Raw genomic sequence first — 24,484 nt, forward strand, 5'->3', positions numbered from 1 at the left:
ACAGATAGGGTCACGCGCGGGTGGTTCTTGTCAGGTGTCTGTGAACGGAGAAATGCTGGCGATGCCCGCAGGCGTTAGGCAGCTTCTGGGGTGGTTCACCCCAAGCGGGAATAACGCGGGAATGAGGCAGCAGGTGCGGGGCTGGCTCGGGAACGGCGCTGGGCCGCCCACGCCTGTTTCCCAGGGCTGGAGGCTGGCTGCTGGGTCTGCTGGTATATCCTAAGTGGAGCGCTTCCCCGTGTGATGTGTGCACCTGTGAGCTTTTGCGCCTGTTGTTCCAGCTCATTCTCTCCTGTGTTACTGACATGGGTTTATCTTTTCTCCCTTCAGAGAGTTTTGAGGTGACATTCACCAAAGAAGGTGATGAAGGGTTCTTTGTACCCCCTTCCGAATATTAACCCACTAACGCTCATGAAATGGGGAATCAGCCCTACCCGAGAGCTGCGTGCTCTGGCCCTGTCCCTCTCCTACTCTGTTTCTGTTTTAAATGCGTTGATGGAGATCGTATGTAACGAGACCCTCGGTTAGAAATATCCGGGCATCAGACATCCATTTGAACCTGGGGGGCACTCGTGGCGCCTCGCCGTGGGCTGCGGGCCTGGGCGAGTCCCGGCTAGGTCTGCTGCCCACCGGCCAGCGAGACCCAGAGCCCACCGCGACACAGTCCCCTCCCGGCCGGTGTCGCCAGGGCTGCGGGCAGAAGGGAAGCCCGGCGGGTCCGCCCGCGGCGGCTGTTGAAATGGATGCCTGAGGAGTTGGTATTTCTACCGCTCTCATCAGTGGTCTGTTCGATTCCCTGATCTTAGCCAGGCTCATTGCACAGGAAGACTTGCTGCTTTCGATTTTCCTCTTTGGACAGAATTCCTGTAATTACGGTGCTGAACTCATAGCTCACGCTTCTTCCTCTCAACACCTAACTGTGCCTGTAGCCTCTCTCCGGTCCAGACCCGAAGAGCTGCCTCTCCGGGCGCCGGGGCGGCTCTGGGGTGCTCGGGCCTTGGCTGTGTGCTAACGGGACTGCTGGCCCCGAGCTGTCTCAAGTGCTCCTGTGGAATGCCTGCCCCGCCCCCTCTCGTATTACTCCTGCATGCATGGATGCAAAGTGAACAAGCTGCTTGGAAAGCCAGAACTGCTTTTTTCTTTTTTTTTTTTTTACTAAAGCCCAGAACTTACCGTGTCCAAGCACAGCGCCCCTGCTTTGTCCACGGGCCCCCACCCCACCCCTGGCTGCCGAATTGTCCTTTATTTCCTGTGGGGAGGGCTCCGGGAGGGGGCAGCGCGCGGGGCCGCGGGCAGCCGCCCTCACCTGTGCGCCCTTGACCCCGCAGGTGAGATTTGTGGGTTTAAGATCCACGGGCAGGACGTGCCCTTTGACGCGGTGGTGGTGGACCCGGCCACGGGCGAGGGGCTGATCCGCTCCAAACAGAAGCTGGACTGCGAGCTGCGGAAGGACTACAGCTTCACCCTCCAGGCCTACGACTGCGGACAGGGGCCCGACGGCGGCCACGCGAAAAAGTCTCACAAGTAAGCGGGGGCGCGCGCGCGGATGGCGGGCGGCCCCGGCCCCGGGCTGCCTGCGATGCTGAAGCGAGAGGCGAAGGCTGTGCTCGGGTCGGCTTGCGAGTGCTCTGGGGGCAGGGAGCGCCTGTGTGTCCTTGCGACGGCTCTGGGCACTGGCCGGGGTTGGAACTGCACCCTCGTACCCCACCAAGGTGTGCGTTAGTGAAGCGGCCAGCAAGGCCCCTTTGCCCGAGGGGATTGTTCAGGTGTCACAGCTGTCTTCTGCTGTCCATGCCGAGGGCCTCGGTGGGGAGCCCAGGCGTGGTCCAGCCTGGGAACCACAGAGGCGCAGGCTTCGAGGTCTGGCCTCTGCTCCACTTGCTGTCCTTGGGGCATGAGGCAAATTTAATTTTGTGGGGTCTCAGTTTCTCCCCAGGACATCTACTGAGGCAAGAGGGGTGGAATGTGTGCTTAACCCACCGAGAGGGTCGCACCGGCTGGTGCTGGGATGTGGAGGCCCGTGGGCAGCAGCCGGGCTGCCCGGTGCCCAGCACTGCCCGCCCTGTGGCACGGCGTGACCTGGTTCCCTTTGGGAAGAGGCGCGTTTTGCCAGAGACCTTGTTTGATTCAGAAACGTGCCCTGATCAGCTGCCCCGGAACCTGTGGTTTTCTTTATTTGTCGCTTGCTCCGATGGCCTTCACTTTTCTTGATAATCAGGCTGGGGAGGTGGTGGGAAGGGGGAGGGGTTGCCCCTCCCCAGAGTCCCAGAGTGGTCGGGGAAGGGTTCCCCATAACCGGCCGCTCGTGGCCTCTCCCCTGTTCCTTAGAAGGTGGACAGAGTCTCCCGGCCCTGCCTTTGCGTACTGTCCACGCTTCCTTCTCGGGCAGTTAATTTTTGTGGCATTTGCATGAAAATATCATCTCAGTCTCTGATTGGAGAGCGGCCAGGTGCCATACGCGGCCTCCCCGGCTGCCCGGCCGCCCTTCCTGTGGCCCGAGAGCAGCCCCGCGCGCCGTGTGGTCTCTGCCGTCTGCGTGCCGAGTCCACACCGAGGGCAATGGGCTGCAGTCTCTGTTGTCACTGGGGACATCCTGGAACCAGGACTCAGGACAGAGAGGCGCGGTGTCCTTCGGGCACAGAGAGCAGCGGGAACCACGGCCGCTTCCCTCCCTGTCGCAGGGCGGCCGTGCACATCCAGGTGAGCGACGTGAACGAGTTCGCGCCCCTGTTCAAGGAGAAGTCCTACAAGGCCACGGTGGTCGAGGGCAAGCAGCCCGACAGCATCCTGCGCGTGGAGGCCGTGGACGCCGACTGCTCCCCCCAGTTCAGCCAGATCTGCAGCTACGAGATCCTCACCCCGGATGTCCCGTTCACAGTGGACAAGGATGGTGAGAGCAGGGGCGGGGCGGCCCGGCGCAGCAATGCCTGCGGTGTACAGAGTAGAGGCCGCGTCTGCTCAGCATCCAGCGAGGGCTTCTCGCCGTGTCCTGTCCTGCTTGGGGCTCTGATGGCGAGACAGCAGGTGCACCTGCTCAGGCCTTCTCTCTCTCTCTCTCTTTTAAGATTGATTGATTTATTTGAAAGAGTTACACAGAGTGGGAGAGACAGCGAGAGAGAGTGAGACAGTCTTCCATCTGCTGGTTTACTCCGCAGATGGCCACAATGGCCAGGGCTGAACCAGTCTGAAGCCAGGAGCCAGGAGCTTCTTCCCAGTCTCCCACAGGAGTACAGGGGCCCAAGCACTTGGGCCATTTTCCACTGCTTTCCCAGGCCACAGCAGAGACGTGGATTGGAAGTGGAACAGCTGGGTGTCAAACGGCACCCATATGGGATGCCCGTGCCACAGGCAGAGGCTTTACCGGATGTGCCACAGTGCCGGCCCCAGGTCTCCTCTTCCTGGAGAGCCAGTGACGCCATTTGGGTGTTGCGACACCTGAGCTTTCGGGGGGCACAGAGTCTAGAGGGAGGAGCACAGCCCCGGCCAGAGCTCGTCGGGCCCCTGGGTGTGAGTCCAGGGCTCCCGCGGGCCCCCGGGCTGGACACTTCCCCGAGCGTGTGTGTCACACGGAGGTTGTCCTCGGCCCCTGACCGCTCCCTCTCTGGGACTTGAGAGTCTCGCGTTCCTTTGTGGGGCCGCCTTCCTTCTCCTTCCCTCCAGGATCGGGGAGCAGTCTCCACTCAGCATCGTTTTCTTTCTTTTTCCTTTAACCTCTCACCTTTCCATGCACATCCATCCGCCTTCAGCTGGTCTCGTTCCGTTCTGTCCATCCGGAATCTTGAGCCTCGTCTCGGGGACGGGGTTTTACGCCCCTGCCCTGCCAGGCCGCCTGTGCCCTCAGCAGTGGACGGAGCTGCCTCGAGGCGAGGCGGCGTGTCCGTCGCTCCCTGGCGCACAGCCGAGGCGCTCTGATGGGATCGTGGCCGCTGTGACGCCTTGCAGCTGTCTGCACCCCTGCACTCTACAAAGTGTGTTTCTGTCCTTAGAGGGTGGGCCTGCAGAACGCGCTCTCTCTCGCGCGCTCTCTCTCTCTCTCTCTCTCTCTCGCTCTCGCTCTCTCTCACACACACAGTAAATCTTTGAGCAAGAAGCATTTAATACGGCTCCATCCTGTGGTTCGCAGTCGAAGCACTGGAATCTTTGGTGGTTTCTGTTCCCGTGCATCAACCGCTCATTCTGCAAGTCAGCATGAGTGAGAAGCAGCCGCGCTGCGTGGGCGGAGCACCCCGGCCTGGTCCCCGGCTGGGCGCCTGCCGCGTGCGTCCAGACTCGGCCCGAGCTGGCTCTGAGTCAGCGCTTGTGGTGCTGAAAGCGCCATTCGGTGTCCCAGCAGAGGGCGACCTGGTTGTCACGCCCTTGTCTTCTGCCCCTGTCAGGTTACATCAGGAGCACGGAGCAGCTGAGCGCCGGGAAGGAGCGCCAGTACAAGCTGACGGTCACCGCCTACGACTGCGGCAAGAAGCGGGCCGCGGAGGACGTTGTGGTCAAGGTCAGCGTCAAGCCCGCCTGCACCCCGGGCTGGCAAGGTGAGCGCCGCGGCTGCCCTGGTCCCGGTGCCTGGAGCGCGTGGGGGCCGCAGGCCCCGAGGGTGAGCTCTCCCGCTTGGCTGCAGGCTGGAGCGACAGGCTGGAGTATGAGCCCGGCACAGGTGCCCTGGCCGTCTTCCCGAATCTGCACCTGGAGACATGCGGCGAGCCGGTCGCCTCAGTGCAGGCCACGGTGGAGCTGGAGACCAGCCACATCGGGAAGGGCTGTGACCGAGACACCTACTCCGAGAAGGCCCTGCACCGGCTCTGCGGTAAGGAGCGGGCTGCTTCCTCACCACTAGTGTGCCTGCATGTGCATGTGCACCTGCATGTGTGCATGTGTGTGTGCATGTGAACCTGTGTGTGCCTGTGTGTACATGGTACCTACATGTAGACACATGTGTCTGCATTGCACATGTATGCCTGTGTGTAGATGTGTGTCTGTATGTCCATGTATGCCTGTGTGTAGACATGCGTGCACATGTGTACCTGTGTAGACGTGTGTGCCTGCATGTGGATGTGTACCTGCGTGTAGACGTGTGTCTACATGTGCACATGTATGCCTGTGTGGATGTGTGTCTGTGTCCATGTATGCATACGTGTAGACATGTATCTCTTCGCACACGTGTGTACACGCATGTGTGCCTGTGTGCGTATGAACATACATGTAGACGTATGTGCACGTGTGTGAATGTATACTTGTATGTAGATGTGCGCATATGTATGCTTGTGTGTGTGCACGTGTGAGCCATGTGCACGTGTGTGTCTGCGTGGCCGTTCCTGGTGCTGACCCCACTCTGCGTCTCTGGAGGGCGTCGGCAGTTTCCTGGCTCTTGGGCCTCGGGGGTGCTTGGCCCTTGGGCATCTGATGGACGCGTCGTGGGCGGTGTTTGAGACCCGCTTGGCCCTTGGGCGTCTGATGGACGCGCCGTGGGCGGTGTTTGAGACCCGCTTGGCCCTTGGGTGTCTGATGGACATGTCGTGGGCAGTGTTTGAGACCCGCTGGTCGGGAGAAAGTGGTGCGCGTTGCGTCATCTAAACGGATTCCTTAGGAATGAGTGCAGCGAGTTTCGTGTGAAACGCGCTGTTCACGCGAGGACTGAAGGAAACGCACGCAAGCTTCCGCAGACACCAGGCACAGAACTGGAACCCAGGCCATCCCATCGGCTGGGCCTGGCTGACGGCAGGGACCTCGCGAGGGACAGGGCTGCGGGAGACCCGGCCCACAGGCCGCTCGCTCTCTCGTCAGCTGCGGTGTGTGTGGTGGTCCGAGGAAGAGCGAGGCAAGCAGGTTTTCCTTGGCCGTGCTCAGTCGCGGGCAGGGGCCTCAGGGCTCTCGAGCTGCGTGGAACAGCTCGGCAGGGGCGAACCCTGGGACGACCTCTCCTCTGCGGAGAGCAACCGCCGGGGCCAGGCGCTGGGGTTCTGTGCAGGTGGAAACCTTGCGGCGAATCAGCAAAGGAGAGAACGGCGTTGTGCTGGCTTCTTCTGGGACCGTTCCGGGGCCTCTGTGACTCGGACTCCGCATGCTCATCCCAGTGCACGTGTGTGAGTGTGCATACGTGTGTTTACAGTCCACACTGTGCTCATCCCAGTGCACGTGTGTGAGTGTGCACATGTGTGTTTACAGTCCACACTGTGCTCATCCCAGTGCACGTGTGTGAGTGTGCGCGTGTGTGTGGCAGTCGAGATACTTATCCCTGTGCACGTGTGTGAGTGTGCGCATGTGTGGCAGTCCAGACACTTATCCCTGTGCACGTGTGTGTGCGCAAGTGTGAGTGTGCATGTGTATGAGTGTGCACGTGTGTGTAGCAGTCCAGATGCTCATGCCTGTATATGTGAGTGTGCACGTGTGTTACACAGTCCAGACGTTCATCCCTGTATGTGTGTGAGTGTGCACGTGTGTGTGGCAGTCCAGAGCTCATCCCTGTGCATGTGTGTGAGTGTGCACGTGTGTTACAGTCCACACGTGTGCTCATCCCAGTGCACGTGTGAGTGTGCACGTGTGTGTGGCAGTCCAGACACTCATCCCTGTACATGTGTGTGAGTGTGCACGTGTGTGGGTGTGCACGTGTGTTACACAGTCCAGACGCTCATTCTGTGCACGCGTGTGTGTGCACATTGAGAGATTTCGTACGTGCTCAGTTTTAATTTCTCGCTCTCCTGATGTCACTGTTTTTTATGGATTTCGTGAACGTTTTCTCAGCAGAAAGTTACAGTTAGGAAGAAAAGACGGAATCTGGCACTCGAGTGCTGGCTCAGAACTTCGCAGCAGGCCCGGGGCGGCGCCTGTCGACCTTGCTCTCCAGTGGAGCTGAGCCCGAGGGGCATTTAGAAAGGGGTGCAGGGTTGGGGCCCAGGCCTTGCTGTGACTGGGTGGCCAGGCTGTCAGTCGGATGCCCGGGACCAGGCAGCAGCGCTGCACCGTCCTTGTGCACAACCGGTAACAGAGGATGTGACCTTGGCCAGAGGGAGCAGTAGTTGTCAAGTGTCCTTGACCAAAGAATTCGGCTCCTGGGAGTTCACCCCGAGAGTGATCGTGGAGCCTACCCGAGGGCGCCCGTCCAGGCGAGGTCTGTAGAAGAACTCGGGGACGACCGGAGTCTGGGGGCTGGGTTAGGTGAGTGGCAGTGCGTCTGTGCAGGAAGTGGGTGTCAGACATTTAACTTAGGCCACGGGGGACTGGTAGGAGTCCGGTGTGTATGGTGTGGGGGTAGCGCGTGCTCCCTCTTCACGAGAAATACATCTGTGTGTGTTCGTAAAGCGAGAGCGCAAGTGCTGACCCCGAGGGTGAGATGTGGGAAGTGCTGCCTTTTCCCATTCTTGTATCTTCCTTAAAAAGGAAATTATATTTGGGATTTTTTTTTTTTTTTTGGTAATAAAAATGCTTGTTTTTGAGGGAAAGCAATCCAGAACCAGCCAATTTTGTATCTGGAAGATGCGGGCAGCCCCTGGGGTGGTTTCTGGGCGCCCGTGGCCCTGTCTGCCCTCCCGCGCGCTGCGCTGAGCCTGACTCTGGTTCCAGGGGCCACCGCCGGCACCGCCGAGCTGCTTCCGACCCCGAGCAGCAGCCTGAACTGGACCCTCGGCCTCCCCACCGACAACGGCCACGACAGTGAGCAGGTGTTCGAGTTCAACGGCACCCAGGCGGTGCGGGTCCCGGACGGCGTCGTGTCCGTCAACCCCAGGGAGCCATTCACGGTGTCCGTGTGGATGCGGCACGGGCCCTTCGGCCGCAAGAAGGAGACGATTCTGTGCAGTTCAGACAAAACAGGTGCGCGAGTTGCCGGTGAATGCCGCCATCCTGTGTCCCATGGGGTGGTTGCCGGGGACAGGCGCCCTTCCCTCCCCGCGCCCTCCCACTGGGCCGGCTGCTCTTGCATGCGCCCCGGTTCGTGGCTTGTGCCAAGGGCACTTCGTGCTCCAAGGCCAACGGCCTTAGCGCTTGGCTGAGCGTCCATGTTGCTCCGGAGTTGTCGGTGTGAAACCCTACCTCAGCCCCCCGGGGTGGGTTGTGTGTGCAGACGAAACCGTGTCTTTCAAGTCCATTAAAGGCACAGCTCCCGCCCCCCCCACCCCCCAACGGTGGCGCCGGCCCAGTGCCCATGGAAACTGTCTTTGCAGACATGAACCGGCACCATTACTCTCTCTACCTCCACGGGTGCCGGCTGATCTTCCTCCTCCGCCAGGACCCTTCTGGGGAGAAGAAGTACAGCCCTGCGGAGTTCCACTGGAAGCTGAGCCAGGTGAGCCTGTGGCTGCCGCGGAGAGCTGGCCTGGCGCCGGGGGGAGGGGCCGCGTGTCGCTGGGGCGGCGTGGTTTCTGTGGCTGGGACGAAGCAAAGTCCGGTGAACTTCCCTCTGAAACCCTCCCTCGTTTTGCAGTATGTATTCTGTGCGTGAAATGTGGGTACAAAAAAACGGTGTGTTTTGTGTTTGAAACACTGTTCACAGTTTGTCAAAATACACATCATGCACTTGAAAGTCAGGATTGAGACCCGTGAGTTTGCTTACTCCTTAGTCAGGGCTGTGGCTCCCGGCCTGTGACTCAGCGGTTCAGGGGTGACTCAGCAGGTGCGGATGCCATGTCTTGGCGTCTTCCGGATGCCACAGGCGCCGTTAGCTCGGAGCAGTTCATGGTCCTGCCGTCAGCGCGTCACGTCCTTCCTGGTGATGTCATGCGTTTGCAAAGTTAATTTCCCAGCAGTTGCTCTGATGAAAAATCAGGCATTGAGGGAAGATCTGTGTTGTCAGGAGGCAGGGTGGGCTGTAAACAGCGCACCTTGCCACCCGGGATCCCTGCTCCTCCAGGGCCAGGAGGACAAGGAGAACGCCTTCAGCCTTAGCGTGATGTGATTTGGCTCAGGGAGTGAGGGTGGAAACTGACCGGTGGTTCAGTGCCTGGAGTTGCTAAAACGCAACACTGCCTAAAGCAGCCACGAGGCAGATGAGAGCGGAAGTCCCTGGATGGGGGTGGGGGGCGAGCGTGTGACTGCACAGGGTGACGTCAGGGTGCAGCTGGCGGGTTTCACCTTTCCTGGTGTCCTTTCATTTCTACAGATAGTTCCTTCTCAGAGCCTTTTATTGCACTCATTCTCAGAAAACGAAGTCTGGTCAGGGAAAATAGTAACAACGTGGACGGCTTTAGATACAGTTCTGTTACAGTAACCCTAGCCTGTAGTTACATACTTAGTGTCTTCCCGTTACATGATTTTTTTTTTTTTTTTTTTGACAGGCAGAGTTAGACAGTGAGAGAGAGACAGAGAGAAAGGTCTTCCTTCTGTTGGTTCACCCCCCCCAAAATGGCCGCCATGGCCGGCATGCGGGTGCAGGGCCCAAGCACTTGGGCCATCCTCTACTGGCCTCCCGGGCCACAGCAGAGAGCTGGACTGGAAGAGGAGCAACCGGGACAGAATCTTGCACCCCAACCGGGACTAGAACTCGGGGTGCTGGCGCCGCAGGCAGAGGATTAACCTAGTGAGCCACGGCGTCGGCCCCCATTACATGATTTTTTAAAAATTTGAAGACTGTGGCTTAGTGGGTAAAGCGGCTGCCTGTGACACCAGAATCCCGCGTGGGCGCTGGCTCGAGTCCCGGCCACTCCACTTCCGATCCCGCTCCCTGCTGCTGCTCCTGGGAACGCAGCGGCAGATGGCCCACGTGCTTGTGCCCCTCTGACCCCCATGGGAGCCCAGGGTGGAGCTCCAGGCTCCTGGCTTCAGCCCGGCCCAGCCCTGGCTGTTGTGGCCATCTAGGGAGTGGACCAGCAGATGGAAGATCTCTCAATCTCTTCTCCCTTTCCTCCCTGTGCAATTCTGCCTTTAAAAAAAAAAAAAAAAAAAAAAAAACTTGATTATGGAAAATTTCAGGCAATCTAAACATAGACTAGTGTGGATTACAGCCCTGAGCACCCTGCACCCGGCTCAGCAGGCATCAGTGCCGGCTCGGTCCTCGTCTGTGACGGCCACCTGCCACCAGTGCCGGCTCGGTCCTCGTCTGTGACGGCCGCTTAACCTGCGGGAATCCCAGCTGGAGCGTCTCATTCCTGGGGAGCTGAGTGTTGATTTCATTATTACCTCCGAGAGATCAGCGTAGCCACAGTAACCTTTTTTTTTTTTTTTTTTAATATTTATTTGGGGCTGGCGCTGTGACACAGTGGGTTAAAGCCCCAGCCTGCAGCACCCGCATCCCAAATGGGTGCCAGTTTGAGTCCCAGTTGCTCCACTTCTGATCCGGCTCCCTGCTAATGGCCTGGGAAAGCAGCAGAGGACGACCCAGATGTTTGGGCCTCTGCACCCACGTGGGAGACCTGGAAGAAGCTCCTGACTCCCGGCTTCGGATGGGCTCAGCTCTGGCCATTGCTGCCAGTTAGTGAACCAGCGGATGGAAGACCTCTCTATTTGTCTCTACCTTTCTCTGTAATTCTTTCATATAAAACAAATGAATTTTTTTTTTTTAACAGGCAGAGTGGACAGTGAGAGAGAGAGACAGAGAGAAAGGTCTTCCTTTGCCGTTGGTTCACCTTCCAATGGCCGCCGCGGCCGGCGCACTGCGGCCGGTGCACCGCGCTGATCCGATGGCAGGAGCCAGGAGCCAGGAGCCAGGTGCTTTTTCCTGGTCTCCCATGGGGTGCAGGGCCCAAGCACCTGGGCCATCCTCCACTGCACTCCCTGGCCACAGCAGAGAGCTGGCCTGGAAGAGGGGCAAGCGGGACAGAATCCAGCGCCCCAACCGGGACTAGAACCCGGTGTGCCGGCGCTGCTAGGCGGAGGATTAGCCTAGTGAGCCGCGGCGCCAGCCCTTAAATGAATCTTAAGAAAAGATTTACTTACTAACATTTGAAAGGCAGAGGTACAGAGAGCGATCGTCCATCTGCTGGATAGCTCCCCAAGTGGCCACAATTGCTACGGCTGGGCCTGGCCAAAGCCAGGAGCCAGGAGCTCCTTCCAGGTCTCCCATGTGGGTGCAGGGGCCCAAGCACCTGAGCCATCCTCCACTGCGTTCCCAGGTGCATGGGCAGGGAGCTGGATCAGAAGTGGAGCAGCTGGGACTCAAACTGGTGCCCATGCGGGGTGCCGGCACTGCAGGCAGAGGCTCAACCTTCTGCACCACAGTGCTGGCCCGCGATAGCGTCGTTTACAGGTTAAAGGAAACCACAGCTCCTGTTACCAGCACTCAGTCATTGTTTGCTCTTCAGCTTGGCTCGTTTGTGTGTTGCCTTCGCCGTCTGTGAACCAGGAGCCACACGAGGGGTGGCGTGCGCTGATCGCACGGGGGATCCCTGCCGGAGGAGCTGTGTGTTCCACAGCGCGCCTTATTCTGGGCTGGGGGTTCTCCTTATTGTGGTCGGGGAAGCTGGCAGGCCCAGCGTGCCCCCTGGCGGGCCGATCTCCTATCCGCTGGCACACAGCGCCCTGGGAACGTTGCCTCGGGACTTGCGTGCCAGGATTCCCCCGTTGGTGATCTTAGACTCTCTGCAGGAAGACAAGTGCTCCTCCTGGGGACCTTCCTGCGTGCGGCTGCGTGGCTCTGGGGGATTGACGTTTTGCGCCCCCTTGCATTCCGCAGGTCTGTGATGAGCAGTGGCACCACTACGTCCTCAACGTGGAGTTCCCGAGCGTGACTCTCTACGTGGACGGGGCTGCCCACGAGCCCTTCTCTGTGACTGAGGACTCCCCGCTGCATCCTTCCAAGCTCGACACGCAGCTCGTTGTGGGCGCCTGCTGGCAAGGTAGCGGCGTGGGCGGCGTGGGCGGCGTGGGCGAGCTCCCTGGAGCTGCTGGTGCCGCCCTCCAGGGCAGCTCCGTGTCTGGCACTCAGGAATCGGGGTGTTTGGGGCTGAAGCACAGCATCACCTGTCCCAGCCCCCAGGAGCGGCCGTTGTGTGAGGTCCTCTTGACCGACCGGGACGGGGACAAGTGCTTGGCGCTTAGTGGTTGCTAAGGTGGCAGGAGCGCTGGCCCGGGGGAGGGGCCTTGTGCCCCCTGCATCACAGACTTCGTCTCGCTGAATCCTTCTGTTTCAAAGCTGAAGAAACTGAGAGGGAGTGAGCCCGAGGCTGTCTGGGCTTTGAACCTGAGAAGCAGGTGCACTCGGGGTGCTCTGAGTCTTCAGACCCAGCCCGGGTTTGGAGCCCTCTGGTGGTCGGCGGAGGCCCGTGGCCCCCGTCCTCAGAATAATTTCTTAACTTCTGTGAAACGAGATGCACAGGACTTCAGAGGTAACCCCGTGGGAGGACGGTTCCCAGCAGGCGAGGGACAGGCTCTGTGGGCGCCGCGGGGGTAGCAGCAGCCGCGGCGCAGCCAGGATCTTCGATAATGAGAGCTTTTCTGATGGGACTTTGCTATCTGCAACGTCCTGACGTGATCGGAAAATTCCAGGGATTTCTGCTGGGGACAGAGTCACAGTTTAGCAGCTGCTGTGGACACTGCTAATAGGTTTGTAGCCTACATTTGCCTTTTTTTTTTCTTTTTTAAGATTTATTCATTTGAGAGGTAGAGCCATAGAAAGAGAGAGGGAGAAACAGAGAGAGAGGTCTTCCATCTACTGGTTCACTCCCCCAGTGAGTGCAATGGCCAGAGCCAGGCCAATCCAAAGCCAGGAGCCAGGAGCTGCATCTGGGTCTCCCACGAGCGTGCAGGGGCCCAAGCTTGGGCCATCTTCCACTGCTTTCCCAGCTGCATTAGCAGGGAGCTGGATTGGAAGAGGAGCAGCCGGGACACAAGCAGGTGCCCACATGGGATGCTGGCGCCGCAGGCGGAAGCTCAGCCCACTAGGGCACGGCGCCGGCCCTGACGTGTGCTTATTTTATTATTTAAAATGTTGTCGAGAGGCAGAGACCTGTGCACACCACACGCGTGTATACACACAGGGTAAAGCGGTGAAGAGACAGAGTCCCCGTCTGAGTCACTCTCCAGGTGCCCCTAGCGGCTGGGCTGCACCAGACCAGACCAGACCAGGAGCTGGGAACTGGGGGGCGGGGGCAGGGACCCAGCTGCTGCCAGGAAGCCGGAGTCGGACCCGGGCCCTTCAGTGTGAGCCGTGGGTGCTCTCGTCGCTGGGCCAAATGCCTGCTTCCCGTGGCCTTCGCGTCTTCCGTGGCAGGGCCGGGCTGCGGGAGGCGGTGCGCCCCAGCCTCCTGAGCGCCGCCTTAGCCCTTGCCCTTGCCTCTGCGCTGTCCTGCCAGGCCACCGCCGTCACTCGTGGCCTGTGGGATGGAGCTGGGCCGCAGGTTGGAGAGCCCAGTTCCCCGGACAGATGCACGGTTCCCCTGCAGCCTCTTGCAGAAGGGAGGGAGGGAGACGGTTCCCGAGTGGACCCCTCGGCGGCGCCCTCGGTTTAATTTTGGTGACAGTTCACCCACGAGAAACTGGAACACGAGACCCTGAGATGAGAAGTGATTACTAGAGACGTGGGGACAGTCTGGCTGATACAAGTGTAGTTCAGACCCGCTTCCCGGGTGAGCCAGTGACTTCTGAGTATGCGGGAGTGACGACGTGAGTGCAACCTCAGTGCTCCTTGTCCTTGGGGAGCCTCCTCGCTGGGGGCCACGTAAGCCACCACGCCCCAGCCTGCTGCTCTGGCTCCTGCCAGTCTCACGGTGTCTCGGCCGCCAAATCGCAATTACTTTTCGTCGTGTTTCCTCTTTCTGCTTCAGCCTTTCCCACGGCCTTAGCCAAACAAATCCACGCAGACGCCCAGTTAACAGGGACGAGGCGCCCCCTCTGCTTCCAGTGGGGGAGCAGTGCACGGGAGAGCTGGGCCGTGGGTCCTGGCGTCCATCGCGGTGTGCTATGGACACGGCTTGGGGGGGGGGCAGGTGCACCTGCAGGATGCTACCTTGTGCTTTTGCCAGTGCAGGGCAAAGGGCAGGGAGCCCTTCCCCTCCATGTGACCCGGGAAGTGGACCCAGACCCACCCTGGAGGAGTGAGTTCATAGCCTCTGGGTCTCCATGTTGAGAACAGGCAAAGGTGCCTTGTCTGTCACGCAGAGGTTCACGTCCAGACAGGCAAGCTTGCCTTGAGCTCCTGTGAAGTAGGGAGGGTTTTGTTTGTTTGTTTGTTTTTTAGGTTTTAGCATTTACTTAGAGAAATACACAGGAAAGCGAGGGCTTTGTTTAAGGGAGAAAGCAGTGTAGACGCATAAGCGGGGTCCAGACCTGGCAGAATGCCGCATGCCCCCAGGCACAGGACCACAAGGGCGGGGCCCAGCTCACGCCACGCCTTTTCTCCCCACTTCCAAGGGGAGCGGCCACGGGTGAGATCAGGCAGGGCAGGAGGTCACGGAGCGGGCAGGCGAAGGCGTGGTCTCCGGCTCCTGATTCTCAGTGGTTCGGTCCGATCTGCCTGCCCTGTCCTCCCCTCCGGGGTTCCAGACCCTAGTCTCACAGCAATGCTGAAGGGCCTCGTCCTGTCTCCCAGCTGCTGCCTGCTGACCAGGGGGCAGGCCCGGCCTCTCCTAGGCCTGGAAGTCTCTCCCTAGCTCCTCTAATGAGTTCGCTCTGTGAGCCGGAGTCGTCTCAGTCACCGCCAGTGGCCGTGGCCCTGCATGGTCAGTGATCCTCGAAGTCGCTGAGTTCTGAGTACAAGTTTATCAGTGAGCATGAGCAAAACTGGAACAAACCAGTTGCAAGTGGAGCGCCCTTAAGACAGACGGAACACAGTTTGTAGACTCCCAGATCGTGGGGGCGACAGGCTGGCCTTCTGCAGACCATGGCACCGTGGGGCCTGAGCATAGAGGATTCTCGTAGAACCCACGGGGGAGTCTTGTCAGTACAGCTCCCGAGATCAGAAGAGGCAGCTGGGGCTCGCCTGCCCTAAGGTGCAGCAGTCTCAAGGTGACAGCAGGAGCTTTGATGTGTGTCCCATACCCGGGCCCGGGGCCCTCCGTGTGCTCCCCCACGTCCGAGGCGGAACGATGCCCGCCTGGCGCCCGGCTGTGGGGCGCGGCCTTCCCGGAGCGTCCTGCCCAGCAGCCCGCTGGAGGTCGGTGGACCCGATGTGTGCTCTTGCCTTGTTTGAGTGTGACCTGTGATTTGGCCAGGAGGGCGCGGGAAGCAGTGCAGGGGGTGGCGTCTGGGACACGGTGACCAAGCCCCAGCTCGTGTCCGCAGCGGTGGCAGCGGCGGGGGGGACCTCTCTCCGCCTCCCGTCCGGCCGCCCGGTCCTGTTTGCAGCCCTAACCGCCTGGTCGTCCTCTTGTCTCTGTCTTGCTTCTCCACAGAGTATTCAGGAGTTGAAAATGACACTGACACTGAGCCCGTGACTTTGGCCTCTGCAGGTTGCTGGATTTTTGTTCCCTACAGTCCGCCACCGTGTTCCATTCCAAGATAGACGGGACTCATCCCACATGTCGCATGAAACGCCGCGGTCGCTCGGGGCCAGGCCCCTTCGGGCTGCGTCCCTGCATCGCGCTTCCCCATCGCTTCGTGGGGTTTGCCTCTGCTGCCCACCCCAGCCCAGCCCAGTGAGGGCAGATGACTCACCCGTGCCGCGCGCTCATGGGTCCTGCCTGATCCCACCGCACACGGCCCCTCGCCTCTGTCTTGTGTGGTTGAACCGCAGGGACAGGGAGACCCGTTTCCGGATGTCGTGTCCTGATTGAAGCGGGGTTCTGTCTCATCTGTGTCTGCGTCTTGTTTTCCCATCACACCTCCGGGGCAGGCAGGGGTGCCTCAATGGAGGGACGGCGCTCGGCGTCGCCGCCTGCCCAGCCACCCCCATGCGAGTGTCCCCAGGGCATGTCCCTGGGGGGACGCGGCAGTGCTGGCAGGGTGGGGGGCACCGGCAAGGCCGGCTGCACCGGGGCATGGCTGGGCGCGTGGGCACTCTGCTGGCGCCGCTGGCTCCCGGTCGGGGACCCCAGCCCCTCATTTCTGCAGGCCACATGCATGATCATCCATGACTCACCGTCCACATCGCCTCCCATGTAGATCGCAAGGCTAACAGGGTTTGGCGTGAACTAACCTGCATGTCCATCCACCGAGCTGCACCGCCAGTAACCGTGCCCGGAGACGCTGCCCGGCGCTCGCTCACGCCCCCTCTTCTCCCCTGCTCCACAGGGGGTGACCTGCGCATGACTCAGTTTTTCCGAGGAAACCTGGCCGGCCTAACGATCCGTTCCGGGAAGCTCGCGGACAAGAAGGTGATCGACTGCCTGTACACCTGCAAAGAGGGGCTGGAGCTGCAGCTGCCCGAAGACAGCGGCCGCGGCGTGCAGGTAGCGCTGGGCTGCGGGAGGGGGCGGCGAGGGCCGTGTCTGCGCCGCGCACGCCACCGCTGGCGCCGGGTGAGCGCTGCCTCCGCGGGTCCCCGAGCGGATCCATCCCAAGCCGTCCCCTTTGCCGGGGCCATCGGGTGTCAGCTCCTTGCACCTAGAACCCGTTCTCCTCTCTCTCCGTCGGCGGTGACTTCAGATCCAAGCAAACCCCGGCCAGTCCGTGCTGACCGTGGCGGGGGACGACGTCGGGGAGCTGGAGAAGGCCCTGCAGCACGTGTCCTACGTGAACTCGCGGCAGTTCCCCACGCCCGGCGTCCGGAGGCTCACCCTCACCAGCTCCGTCAAGTAGGTCCCCCGTGGTGCTGCGTGGGAGGAGGCGGCGTGGGTGTGAGTCTTGGAGACAACCCAGCAGCCCCCCCCCCAGAGGAAGGGCGTGAGCGAGAGGCGCGGTGTGCCCGCCATGCTGGGGGCTGCCGCCCGTGCCATGCCGTGTGTGTGGACGCTGCCTCTGCGGCTGCTGTGCGTGGGCTCCCGGAACCCGTCACCCTTCCTTTCCCGCCGGCAGGTGCTTTAATGAGGCCGCCTGCATCTCGCTGCCCCCCGTGGACGGCTACGTGATGGTTCTGCAGCCCGAGGAGCCCAAGATCAGCCTGAGCGGCGTCCACCACTTTGCCCGCGCAGCTTCGGAGTTTGAAAGTGCGGAAGGTGTCTCCCTCTTCCCCGAGCTCCGGATCGTCAGCACCATCACGCGGGAGGTGGAGCCCGAGGGGGACGGGGCCGAGGACCCCACAGGTGAGACCCCCCCACACCCTCCTGCCATCCCTCGCCTGCAGGGCACTTTCTGTGTGCGGGCTCTGGGGGTATTTTCTCACTGTATTGTGGTTCCTCGGTCAGTTCCAGGATTGATCTGGGGGCTGGGGGTCGTTCCCTGTGAAAACCCACGCAGAGAGGGCCCTTTCTTCTTTGTCTGGCTCTCCGAGGTGTGTGGCTCGAGGCTGTCGGCCCCCGAGGCCAGAGGCCCCGCTGTTCTTGGTGGGGGTCCTTAGGGACCCGCAGGTGGTGAACGCGACTCCCTGACATCCGCCACGGGGCCTTAACGGAGCCGTGGGGGTCGCTGCCAACGCCGGGCCTCACAGCCGCGGTCACTTCTGGTTGGGCCGCTTTTGCAGTTCAAGAGTCCTTGGTGTCGGAGGAGATAGTGCACGACCTGGACACCTGTGAGGTCACGGTGGAGGGGGAGGAGCTGAACCCGGAGCAGGAAAGCCTGGAGGTGGACGTCGCCCGCCTGCAGCAGAAGGGCATTGAAGTGAGCCACTCCGACCTGGGCGTGGTCTTCACAGGTGAGGGGCTGGGCGGGGCCTCCCACAGGGAAGGTGTTCCCCCCCCCCCCGGGGTGTGCACTCGGCCCTGCCCGGGTCCTGGCCCTGCCCGGGCCCCTGGTTGAAGCTGCCAGCAGGCTTCTCGCTTCCTCCCTGCAGGCGTGGACGCCATGGCCAGCTACGAGGAGGTCCTGCACCTCCTGCGCTATCGGAACTGGCACACCAGGTCCTTGCTTGACCGGAAGTTCAAGCTCATCTGCTCGGAGCTGAACGGCCGCTACATGAGCAATGAATTTAAGGTGGAGGTGAGTACAGCGCCCCCGCGAGAGGAGCCAGCAGCAGGGACACGGGGCTCCGGGGCCCCCAGGGTCTGAGGACACTGCCGTGGAGAGCGTCGGTGGAGGCAGCGGTGCGGGGGGCAGGCCGGGTGGAGCGGCCCCTGGCGTCCTCAGGCCGGGAGCTGTTTGGACGGCGGGCGGCAATGACCACCCCCGGCTGCACCTGCGAGAGGGACTGGGGGGTGCGGTTCTAGAAGGAGCAGCACCCAGGGACCCTGAGTCTTTGCAGCCGGGCCAGGCCACTGACCCCCATCCTGGGCCCGGTGAGAGGTGCTGATGTGGGGACCTGGGGTGCCTGGGTCCCCCTTTTCCAAGCAGGCGAGCACCTGCACTGACCTTGGGGCAGCGGCGTGCTGAGCTCCCCGTGCTGCAGAACCCCGTGTGAGCCGCGGGTAGCTGGCTTGAGGGGTGCAGACGGCTGTGACTTGTGCTGTCTTGGGGGCTGGGCCTGGGGCCGTCGCGTGCCCCGGCCACCCAGGAAGGACTGGCGGTTGGTTGTCCCCTCCGTGTGGATGGGTTCTCAGGAGACGCAGTGAGCAGAGTGGCTAGCGGAGCCGTGTGCCGCGGGTGTCTGGCGGGCCCTGGTGCCTGCCGCCTGCTCTGGGTTTGTCCTGTTGGTTCTCCTCGCACACAGCCGCACTGTGTGCCACCGCGTGGGTCCCGGGAGCACTCGGAGTGGCGCTGCTCGTGCCCGGTGCTGGCTCCACCCCCGGTGACCCCCGCTTGCTGCCGCAGGTGAACGTGATCCATACGGCCAGCCCCGTGGAGCACGCCAGCCACATGGCCGCCCAGCCGCAGTTCGTTCACCCCGAGCATCGCTCCTTCGTTGACCTGTCGGGTCACAACCTGGCCAATCCTCACCCGTTCGCAGGTAGGGCCGGGGGGAGAGCACTGGGCTGAGCCGCCCGAGGTCAAGGCGCGTCGCTGAAGCCCCGGGTCGCCTCTCCCCCCACAGTGGTCCCCAGCACGGCCACCGTGGTGATCGTGGTGTGTGTCAGCTTCCTGGTCTTCATGATCATCCTGGGCGTGTTTCGCATCCGGGCTGCGCATCAGCGGACCATGCGGGACCAGGACGCCGGGAAGGAGAACGAAATGGACTGGGACGACTCTGCCTTGACCATCACCGTGAACCCCATGGAGGTAGGCACAGATGGGGATGCTGGGGCCGAGTGAGACTCCCCTGAGAGAGAGCAGAGGCCCATGCCGTGCGGTGCGCACAGCGGCTGTGCGAGGCTACGTGCCCATCCTCCGGGTGGGTAAGCTGAGGCTCGGAGGGGTCGTCGCGAAGCTCATCCTGCCTAGCAGATGCAGCCGTGAGCTCAGGCCAGAGCTCCGTGCACCTGGGAACGGAGGCGCCCCCTGCACTGGGAGCGCGAGGCTCCGTGGAGGCGGCCAGAGCTCGCAGGGACTCCGGGGACGTCCCGGCCCCTCTCACTGGGGCGGATTCCCCTCTGCCCGCAGCTCCTGGAGGCTTGAGTCAGGAGCTAGACTCAAACTGCCGTCTCTTTGCCAGACATACGAAGACCAGCACAGCAGCGAGGAGGAGGAGGAGGAAGAGGAGGAGGAGGAGGAGAGTGAGGACGGGGAGGAGGAGGAGGACATCACCAGCGCGGAGTCAGAGAGCAGCGAGGAGGAAGGGGGCGGCCCCGGGGATGCCCAGGGCGCCAGCCGGCAGCAGCAACTCGAGTGGGACGACTCCACGCTCAGCTACTGACGCCTGCGGCCGCGGCCCCCAGCCCCGCCCCTCGCCCGTGCCGCGGGTCACGGTGTACAAAGTCATTCCGGCCAGTAGGTCTGCAGACCCCTCCCCTTGCCGATCGCCTCCTGTGCTTGATGTCTAGGACCGTAGGCCCCCGCCCGCCCGCCCGCCCGCCCGCCGCTGCCGCCTGGACGCTCCCCAGGGAGCGTGGAGCCCGCGCCCAGCAGGGGCCGGGGGACCAGGCTTGTTGACAAAGGGTAGAAATTGCTCGCTCCCACCGGTAATCATCTGTTTTCTTTTTTTAAAAAAAGTTTTTATTTTTTTCCAGACTAGTGCATGTACAAAATGGCAAAACGGGGGATTAATATGTAGATGATTAACTGACTTTTTAATATTTTGTAAATAAACGGGATTCTTTGTGTCCTCTGTGCTGGCGTAACCCAGGACTGGAATGTAAAGTGAGGTTCAGGACAGAGCCCGTGGGAAGCCAGGCCCCTGCCCAGCTGTGGGGGCCCCGGGGACCGGGTCGGGGCCCTCTGGAGGCTGAAAGCAGCCCGCAGGTCTCGCCTTGGGGATTCCACCTGCTTCCGGCTTGGCTACTGGGGGCGGGGCTGAGGGTCCCCAGCCCCTCACTCCCTGGAGGCCAGCATCGTGGTTTGCACTTAGCCCGCGTGCGTCGCCCCGCCATGCTGGTGAACGGATGCGCAGGGGGTGCCAGCCACTGGCCACTCGGTGTGGGACGGGAACAGGCCCGAGGGACCCTGACTCAGAAGACGCCCCGAGGCCTGAAGCAGAGTCATAAATGCCCGAAGCCCTCTGCGCCCTCCCCTCCCCAGAGCCCCATGGGAGGCCCCCGCCCTGGGGGCCGGAATCCACGCCCAGCAGCCGAGAACACACGTGCTTCCCCGAGTGCAGGTCACGCCGGCGACAGCTGAGCCCGGGACGGGTCCCCGCTGCCGGGTGCTGCGTGTGGCCGCCTCCCGCGTCCCGCCCCGTAGCTGCTCTGTGTAGGACAGACGCCCGTGCTGTTGCTGTGTGTGGAATAGGTCGGAAAGTGTATCCACTACAATAAAGCTCCGGTTCTGACTCCAGCTGCCGCGCGGCCGTTGTCTGTCTGGTTCTAACCGTGCGTTCCCGTATTTCTTTTGGAGCCCAAAGCATAAGAACGTAAAAAGGCCTTTATTTCTGTTTTCTGCTTTTACCTCATTTCAAGGTTTCACAGAGTGCTGGTCTCAGCCTGCATCAGCGATCATGAACTCGCCCTCCCCATACAGTAACATGAAATATTGTAAAAAAAAAAAAGAGAGAGAGAAGATGGTCTTTTCACCAGGCACGCAGAGCACAGACCCGAGGCAGGGCTGCTGAAGACGTGCAAAGCCTGCAGCTCGGGTCCAATAAATAACAGATCCAGCCGTGCGGCAGAGCCCACGGCCAGGCCAGTGCGTTCCAGCGCTTAGCTGGTGGCCACTGGCTACTGCAGGCGAGGCGGGTGCTCCGTGGCAGCCCCCACTGCCACAGAGCCCCTAACACGGACACAGGGCTGGCACCGGTCTCTGGTTGGCCATGCACCTGCTCTGCCACGTTGGAGGCCCCTGAGAGCCCGGGAGTGTCTCCTGGCAGGTCCTGCGGCGGCCATTCATGGGGGAGGGTCCCAGCCTCAGGGCCAGAGTTGGCTTCCAAAGGCTCAGAGTGGCCCACCACCTGCGTTCAAGCTGTCCAGGTCCAGGCCTGTGGGAGGCCTGGGGCTCAGCTTGGACCCTTCCCAGCTGAGCATGGTCAAGGAGAGGTCCTGCCTCCCCCAACACTCAGGCACCTGATAAACCTCGAGAAACGCTGGGGGGCAGGGGGAGTGGGTCCTGTCTCCCTTCACGCGTGTTTTCAGAGACTGCACCTGACCTGCCGCCACCCGTGGGCCAGCCACGCTCAGCCGTCGGGGCTGAGCCCTGGAGGTTCAATAAGTGGTCGGGCTGTTACTTCCTTACCCGCAACCAATTCCTGCAGCAGAGGGGAGGGGGCCCCCGTACCCAGGCATCACTCTAACACTGAGGGACCCCCCGCCCCCACCCCAGCTCCCCAGTGGCCTGCGACTCGGTCAGGGCAGGGTGCACGGGGCGGGCTGCACTGAGGGGCGAGACGTGCTGTGCAGATCGTAGGCACCAGGGGACTGCTAGGTCCCTGAGACCCAGGCAGTTGGGCGGGGAGCCCGACAAGGGCGCCCCGCCCCCCAAGGAAGTGCCGGGCCGAGGCCCAGCATCTGGAAGACTTGATGTGACCATCAGCAAGGTGCAGCCCCCCGGGCTGTGGCCGGGGGCACTGGGGGCACGGTGGATGCGTTTCCGGTTATGGCTGTTGAGTTCCTGCAAGGTGTCACGTCATGAAATAAATAACCCGTGTAAACAAAGGCAGTGGGGAGGCTCTGCCACGGAGCGCAGCGCGGGCTCCCAGGTGCTGGGCCCGCGACAGACGCACGGAGCAGCCACTACTGCCGATTGTCTTTGGACACGTTGTGGGCCAGCCAGTTCACTTTGGTCTTCCAGCTCTCCCGCAGGGCTTCGTTAAACTTCACCCGGAAGTGCTTCAGTGCCTCCTCCTCTGTCTTCCCCAGGGCCAGGGAGTCCTGAGGACACAGGCAGGGTGGGGTCTTCTGCCCCCTGGGTCCCTTAAACTACCCCCCACCACCACCATGAGCGCTTCTGGCAGGGAGTTGAGATGGCTGCTTGCCATGTACTATGGGAAAGTTCCTCTGGTCCCAGTCAGGCCCCCGCACCTCCCCCAGAGACAGACCCCGGGAGAGAGCCCTGGCAGGTGTTGGATGCTCCACCTTCCAAAGATGCAGGAAGGAAAAACCAAGAGGGAATGGAGTGGCCTGGTCCTCAGGGTGAGGCCACATAGGGCACCTGCTGAGGCAGCCCAGCAGGGCCACTGCCCACAGACCCCGCCGCTGGCTCCCCGGCCAGCCTGAGTGGCCCCTGGTCTCCAGCCTGCCCCGGTGCCTACCTTGAGATACTGGATGTCTTTGGGGCAGCTGAGCTCGGGGAGGCCCGCTGCCCGCATCAGGGCAAAGAGGTGGAGGAAGAGGAGCCCGTGGCGCCGCAGGATGGTGTACGCTCTCTCACAGTAGCCCCGGAACCTGCAGCATTGCGGGGAGCACAGAAGGCTTTTGGGGTCCCCCAGCTACGCCCAGCCTAAAGCCAGCGGGTCAGTCTGCATCTGGCTGCACCTTCCCTCTGACCACCTGCCCTTGCCCTGGAAACAGGTGCACAGGAAGCCCTTGCTCCCGGCCCTTGAGCCTCTCCCCTCCCCCACATCACCCCGTGGAGCACATGGCATCAAAGGGCACTCCCTGCTCAGAACCCAGACGTGTTCCCCATCCCCCACCAACCCAGGAGTGGGGCCCAGGAGCAGGGCTGAGGGACCTGGGACCTGTGCCCCTCACCTGGGGACCCCTGGGCATTGAGGGGGCGTTGGGTGTGGCTGAGGCAGCCTCACCTTTCAAACTTCTCACTGTTGTTGGTCTTCCCCTGCTGAATCACGTGGACAAAGTCGTAGGTGAGGATGAAGGGGACTCGCTCACGGTTGATTCCGAACTTGGTCTTGAAATTCCCCAGGAAGTGACCGAAGTCAACATGGAACAGCTGGGGGGGGGGAGGTAAAGGCTGAAACGGCATCAGAAAGGGGAGCAGCTGGGCCCAGGAAGGCAGCAGGGCCCGGGGGAGGGGGAGCCTGGAGCCGTGTGCCTAGCGGATGGGCTGGCAGGCCCTGCGAGAAGGCACGTCCACTGCCAGCCGCCTGGGCCACCCCTACCTGTCCACTCTCACGGATCATGATGTTGTCACTGTGCCGGTCGCCGATGCCCAGCACGTATGTGGCCACACAGTAGCCGGCACAGGAGAGGGTGAACTCCTCAATGGCACGGTCCAGGGCCTCCCTGGTTGGGGGGAGGGTTAGGTTGAAAGCCATGGCCACACCACTGTGCAGCTCCTTGTGTGAAGGGGCGGAGTCCATTTGCCTTCCCTTTGGACCTGGCCCCTGACTTGCGTTGACCAACAGAACGTGAGGACACTGTTCCAGGTCATAAGACATTTCTGGATTTTGAACACCCCTGAGTGTGTCAAGGCTCACCTACTAATGGAGAGGCCACGGGGACCAAGGCACAGGTGATGGCCAAGGCCAAGGCCTACGCATATGACCGTTGCCAGCTTAGACCCTCCAGACTCAGGCAGGTGAACGGAGCACTCTAAGCAAGGCCAGCAGAAGAACCAGCCAGCTGAGCCCAGCTCAAGTGGCAGATTCACGAGCCAATCGTAAAGGCTGATGTGCTAAGGCCCTGAGCGGTGGGGTCAACACAGCCATAGACAACTGATACATATGTAGCAGAGACCCTCCCCGCAGTCCTCAGGTCGCTGGGGGCGTGTGCTGGGACCTCAGGGCCTCGCTTCCTGTGTGATGCGGGCTCCACTGTAGGCATTGTGAAGACGTCCACCTTTAGGCCCCCACCAGAGGCCAGCTCAGGGAAGTGGGCGGAACTGGACATTCGGTCTCCAAAACTCAGCCACACAGAGCTCTTTTCTTCCTAAGTCACCCGGCCTCAGGCACTTGGTTACAGTATCAGAGAACCCTGAGGGACCCTGCACCCTGCCCTGCTCAGAACAGGGAGGGCACCCATCTCTCCCGGCCTCAAACCTACCCAGGGTTCTTGGACTTGAGCCAGTTGAGCAGAGCGTCCTTGTTGAAGGCAGCCGTGGCCGCCATGTTGCTCTTGTTCAGCTGGATGTTGGCAATGGTGTCCGAGTGGAGAACTACCTCGATCAGGCCTGTGCGGTCCCCCGTGGGGAGGCAGCCATAGGGGGTCATCCTGGGCAAATGGGGTGGGGAGAGGCGGGC

At 61.6% G+C, this 24,484-nt stretch overlaps 2 protein-coding genes across 11 annotated transcripts in view; one reads left to right on the forward strand and one right to left on the reverse strand.

Moving 5' to 3' along the window:
• Positions 1 to 20,691, forward strand: part of CLSTN1 (calsyntenin 1) — a 64,881-nt gene extending 44,190 nt beyond the window's left edge. Inside the window, exons 3-19 of one of the 4 annotated variants that reach the window (XM_051858098.2) lie at positions 331 to 360; positions 1,329 to 1,524; positions 2,682 to 2,890; positions 4,377 to 4,526; positions 4,613 to 4,798; positions 7,552 to 7,800; positions 8,151 to 8,272; positions 11,594 to 11,756; positions 15,249 to 15,305; positions 16,087 to 16,244; positions 16,441 to 16,589; positions 16,810 to 17,036; positions 17,414 to 17,584; positions 17,723 to 17,868; positions 18,637 to 18,772; positions 18,857 to 19,041; positions 19,415 to 20,691. In XM_051858098.2, the coding sequence (XP_051714058.1) occupies positions 331 to 360; positions 1,329 to 1,524; positions 2,682 to 2,890; positions 4,377 to 4,526; positions 4,613 to 4,798; positions 7,552 to 7,800; positions 8,151 to 8,272; positions 11,594 to 11,756; positions 15,249 to 15,305; positions 16,087 to 16,244; positions 16,441 to 16,589; positions 16,810 to 17,036; positions 17,414 to 17,584; positions 17,723 to 17,868; positions 18,637 to 18,772; positions 18,857 to 19,041; positions 19,415 to 19,615 (2,735 nt within the window). In that variant the 3' untranslated portion in view covers positions 19,616 to 20,691. The remainder of the gene's footprint in view (positions 1 to 330; positions 361 to 1,328; positions 1,525 to 2,681; positions 2,891 to 4,376; positions 4,527 to 4,612; positions 4,799 to 7,551; positions 7,801 to 8,150; positions 8,273 to 11,593; positions 11,757 to 15,248; positions 15,306 to 16,086; positions 16,245 to 16,440; positions 16,590 to 16,809; positions 17,037 to 17,413; positions 17,585 to 17,722; positions 17,869 to 18,636; positions 18,773 to 18,856; positions 19,042 to 19,414) is intronic. The other 3 variants (XM_051858100.2, XM_051858099.2, XM_051858101.2) reach the window with 3 other exon arrangements.
• Positions 20,692 to 20,760: 69 nt separating this feature from the next.
• The window catches only part of PIK3CD (phosphatidylinositol-4,5-bisphosphate 3-kinase catalytic subunit delta), a 40,130-nt gene continuing 36,406 nt past the window's right edge, over positions 20,761 to 24,484 (reverse strand). For all 7 annotated transcript variants that reach the window (XM_070079326.1, XM_051858097.2, XM_051858096.2 and 4 more), the window contains exons 20-24: positions 24,288 to 24,455; positions 23,405 to 23,528; positions 23,090 to 23,235; positions 22,598 to 22,730; positions 20,761 to 22,217 (exon numbers count right to left, since the gene is read on the reverse strand). In XM_070079326.1, coding sequence (XP_069935427.1) covers positions 22,080 to 22,217; positions 22,598 to 22,730; positions 23,090 to 23,235; positions 23,405 to 23,528; positions 24,288 to 24,455 — 709 coding nt within the window. In that variant the 3' untranslated portion in view covers positions 20,761 to 22,079. The remainder of the gene's footprint in view (positions 22,218 to 22,597; positions 22,731 to 23,089; positions 23,236 to 23,404; positions 23,529 to 24,287; positions 24,456 to 24,484) is intronic.

This window comes from Oryctolagus cuniculus, chromosome 7 (assembly GCF_964237555.1).
Source record: "Oryctolagus cuniculus chromosome 7, mOryCun1.1, whole genome shotgun sequence".
Classification (NCBI taxonomy): Eukaryota; Metazoa; Chordata; class Mammalia; order Lagomorpha; family Leporidae; genus Oryctolagus; species Oryctolagus cuniculus.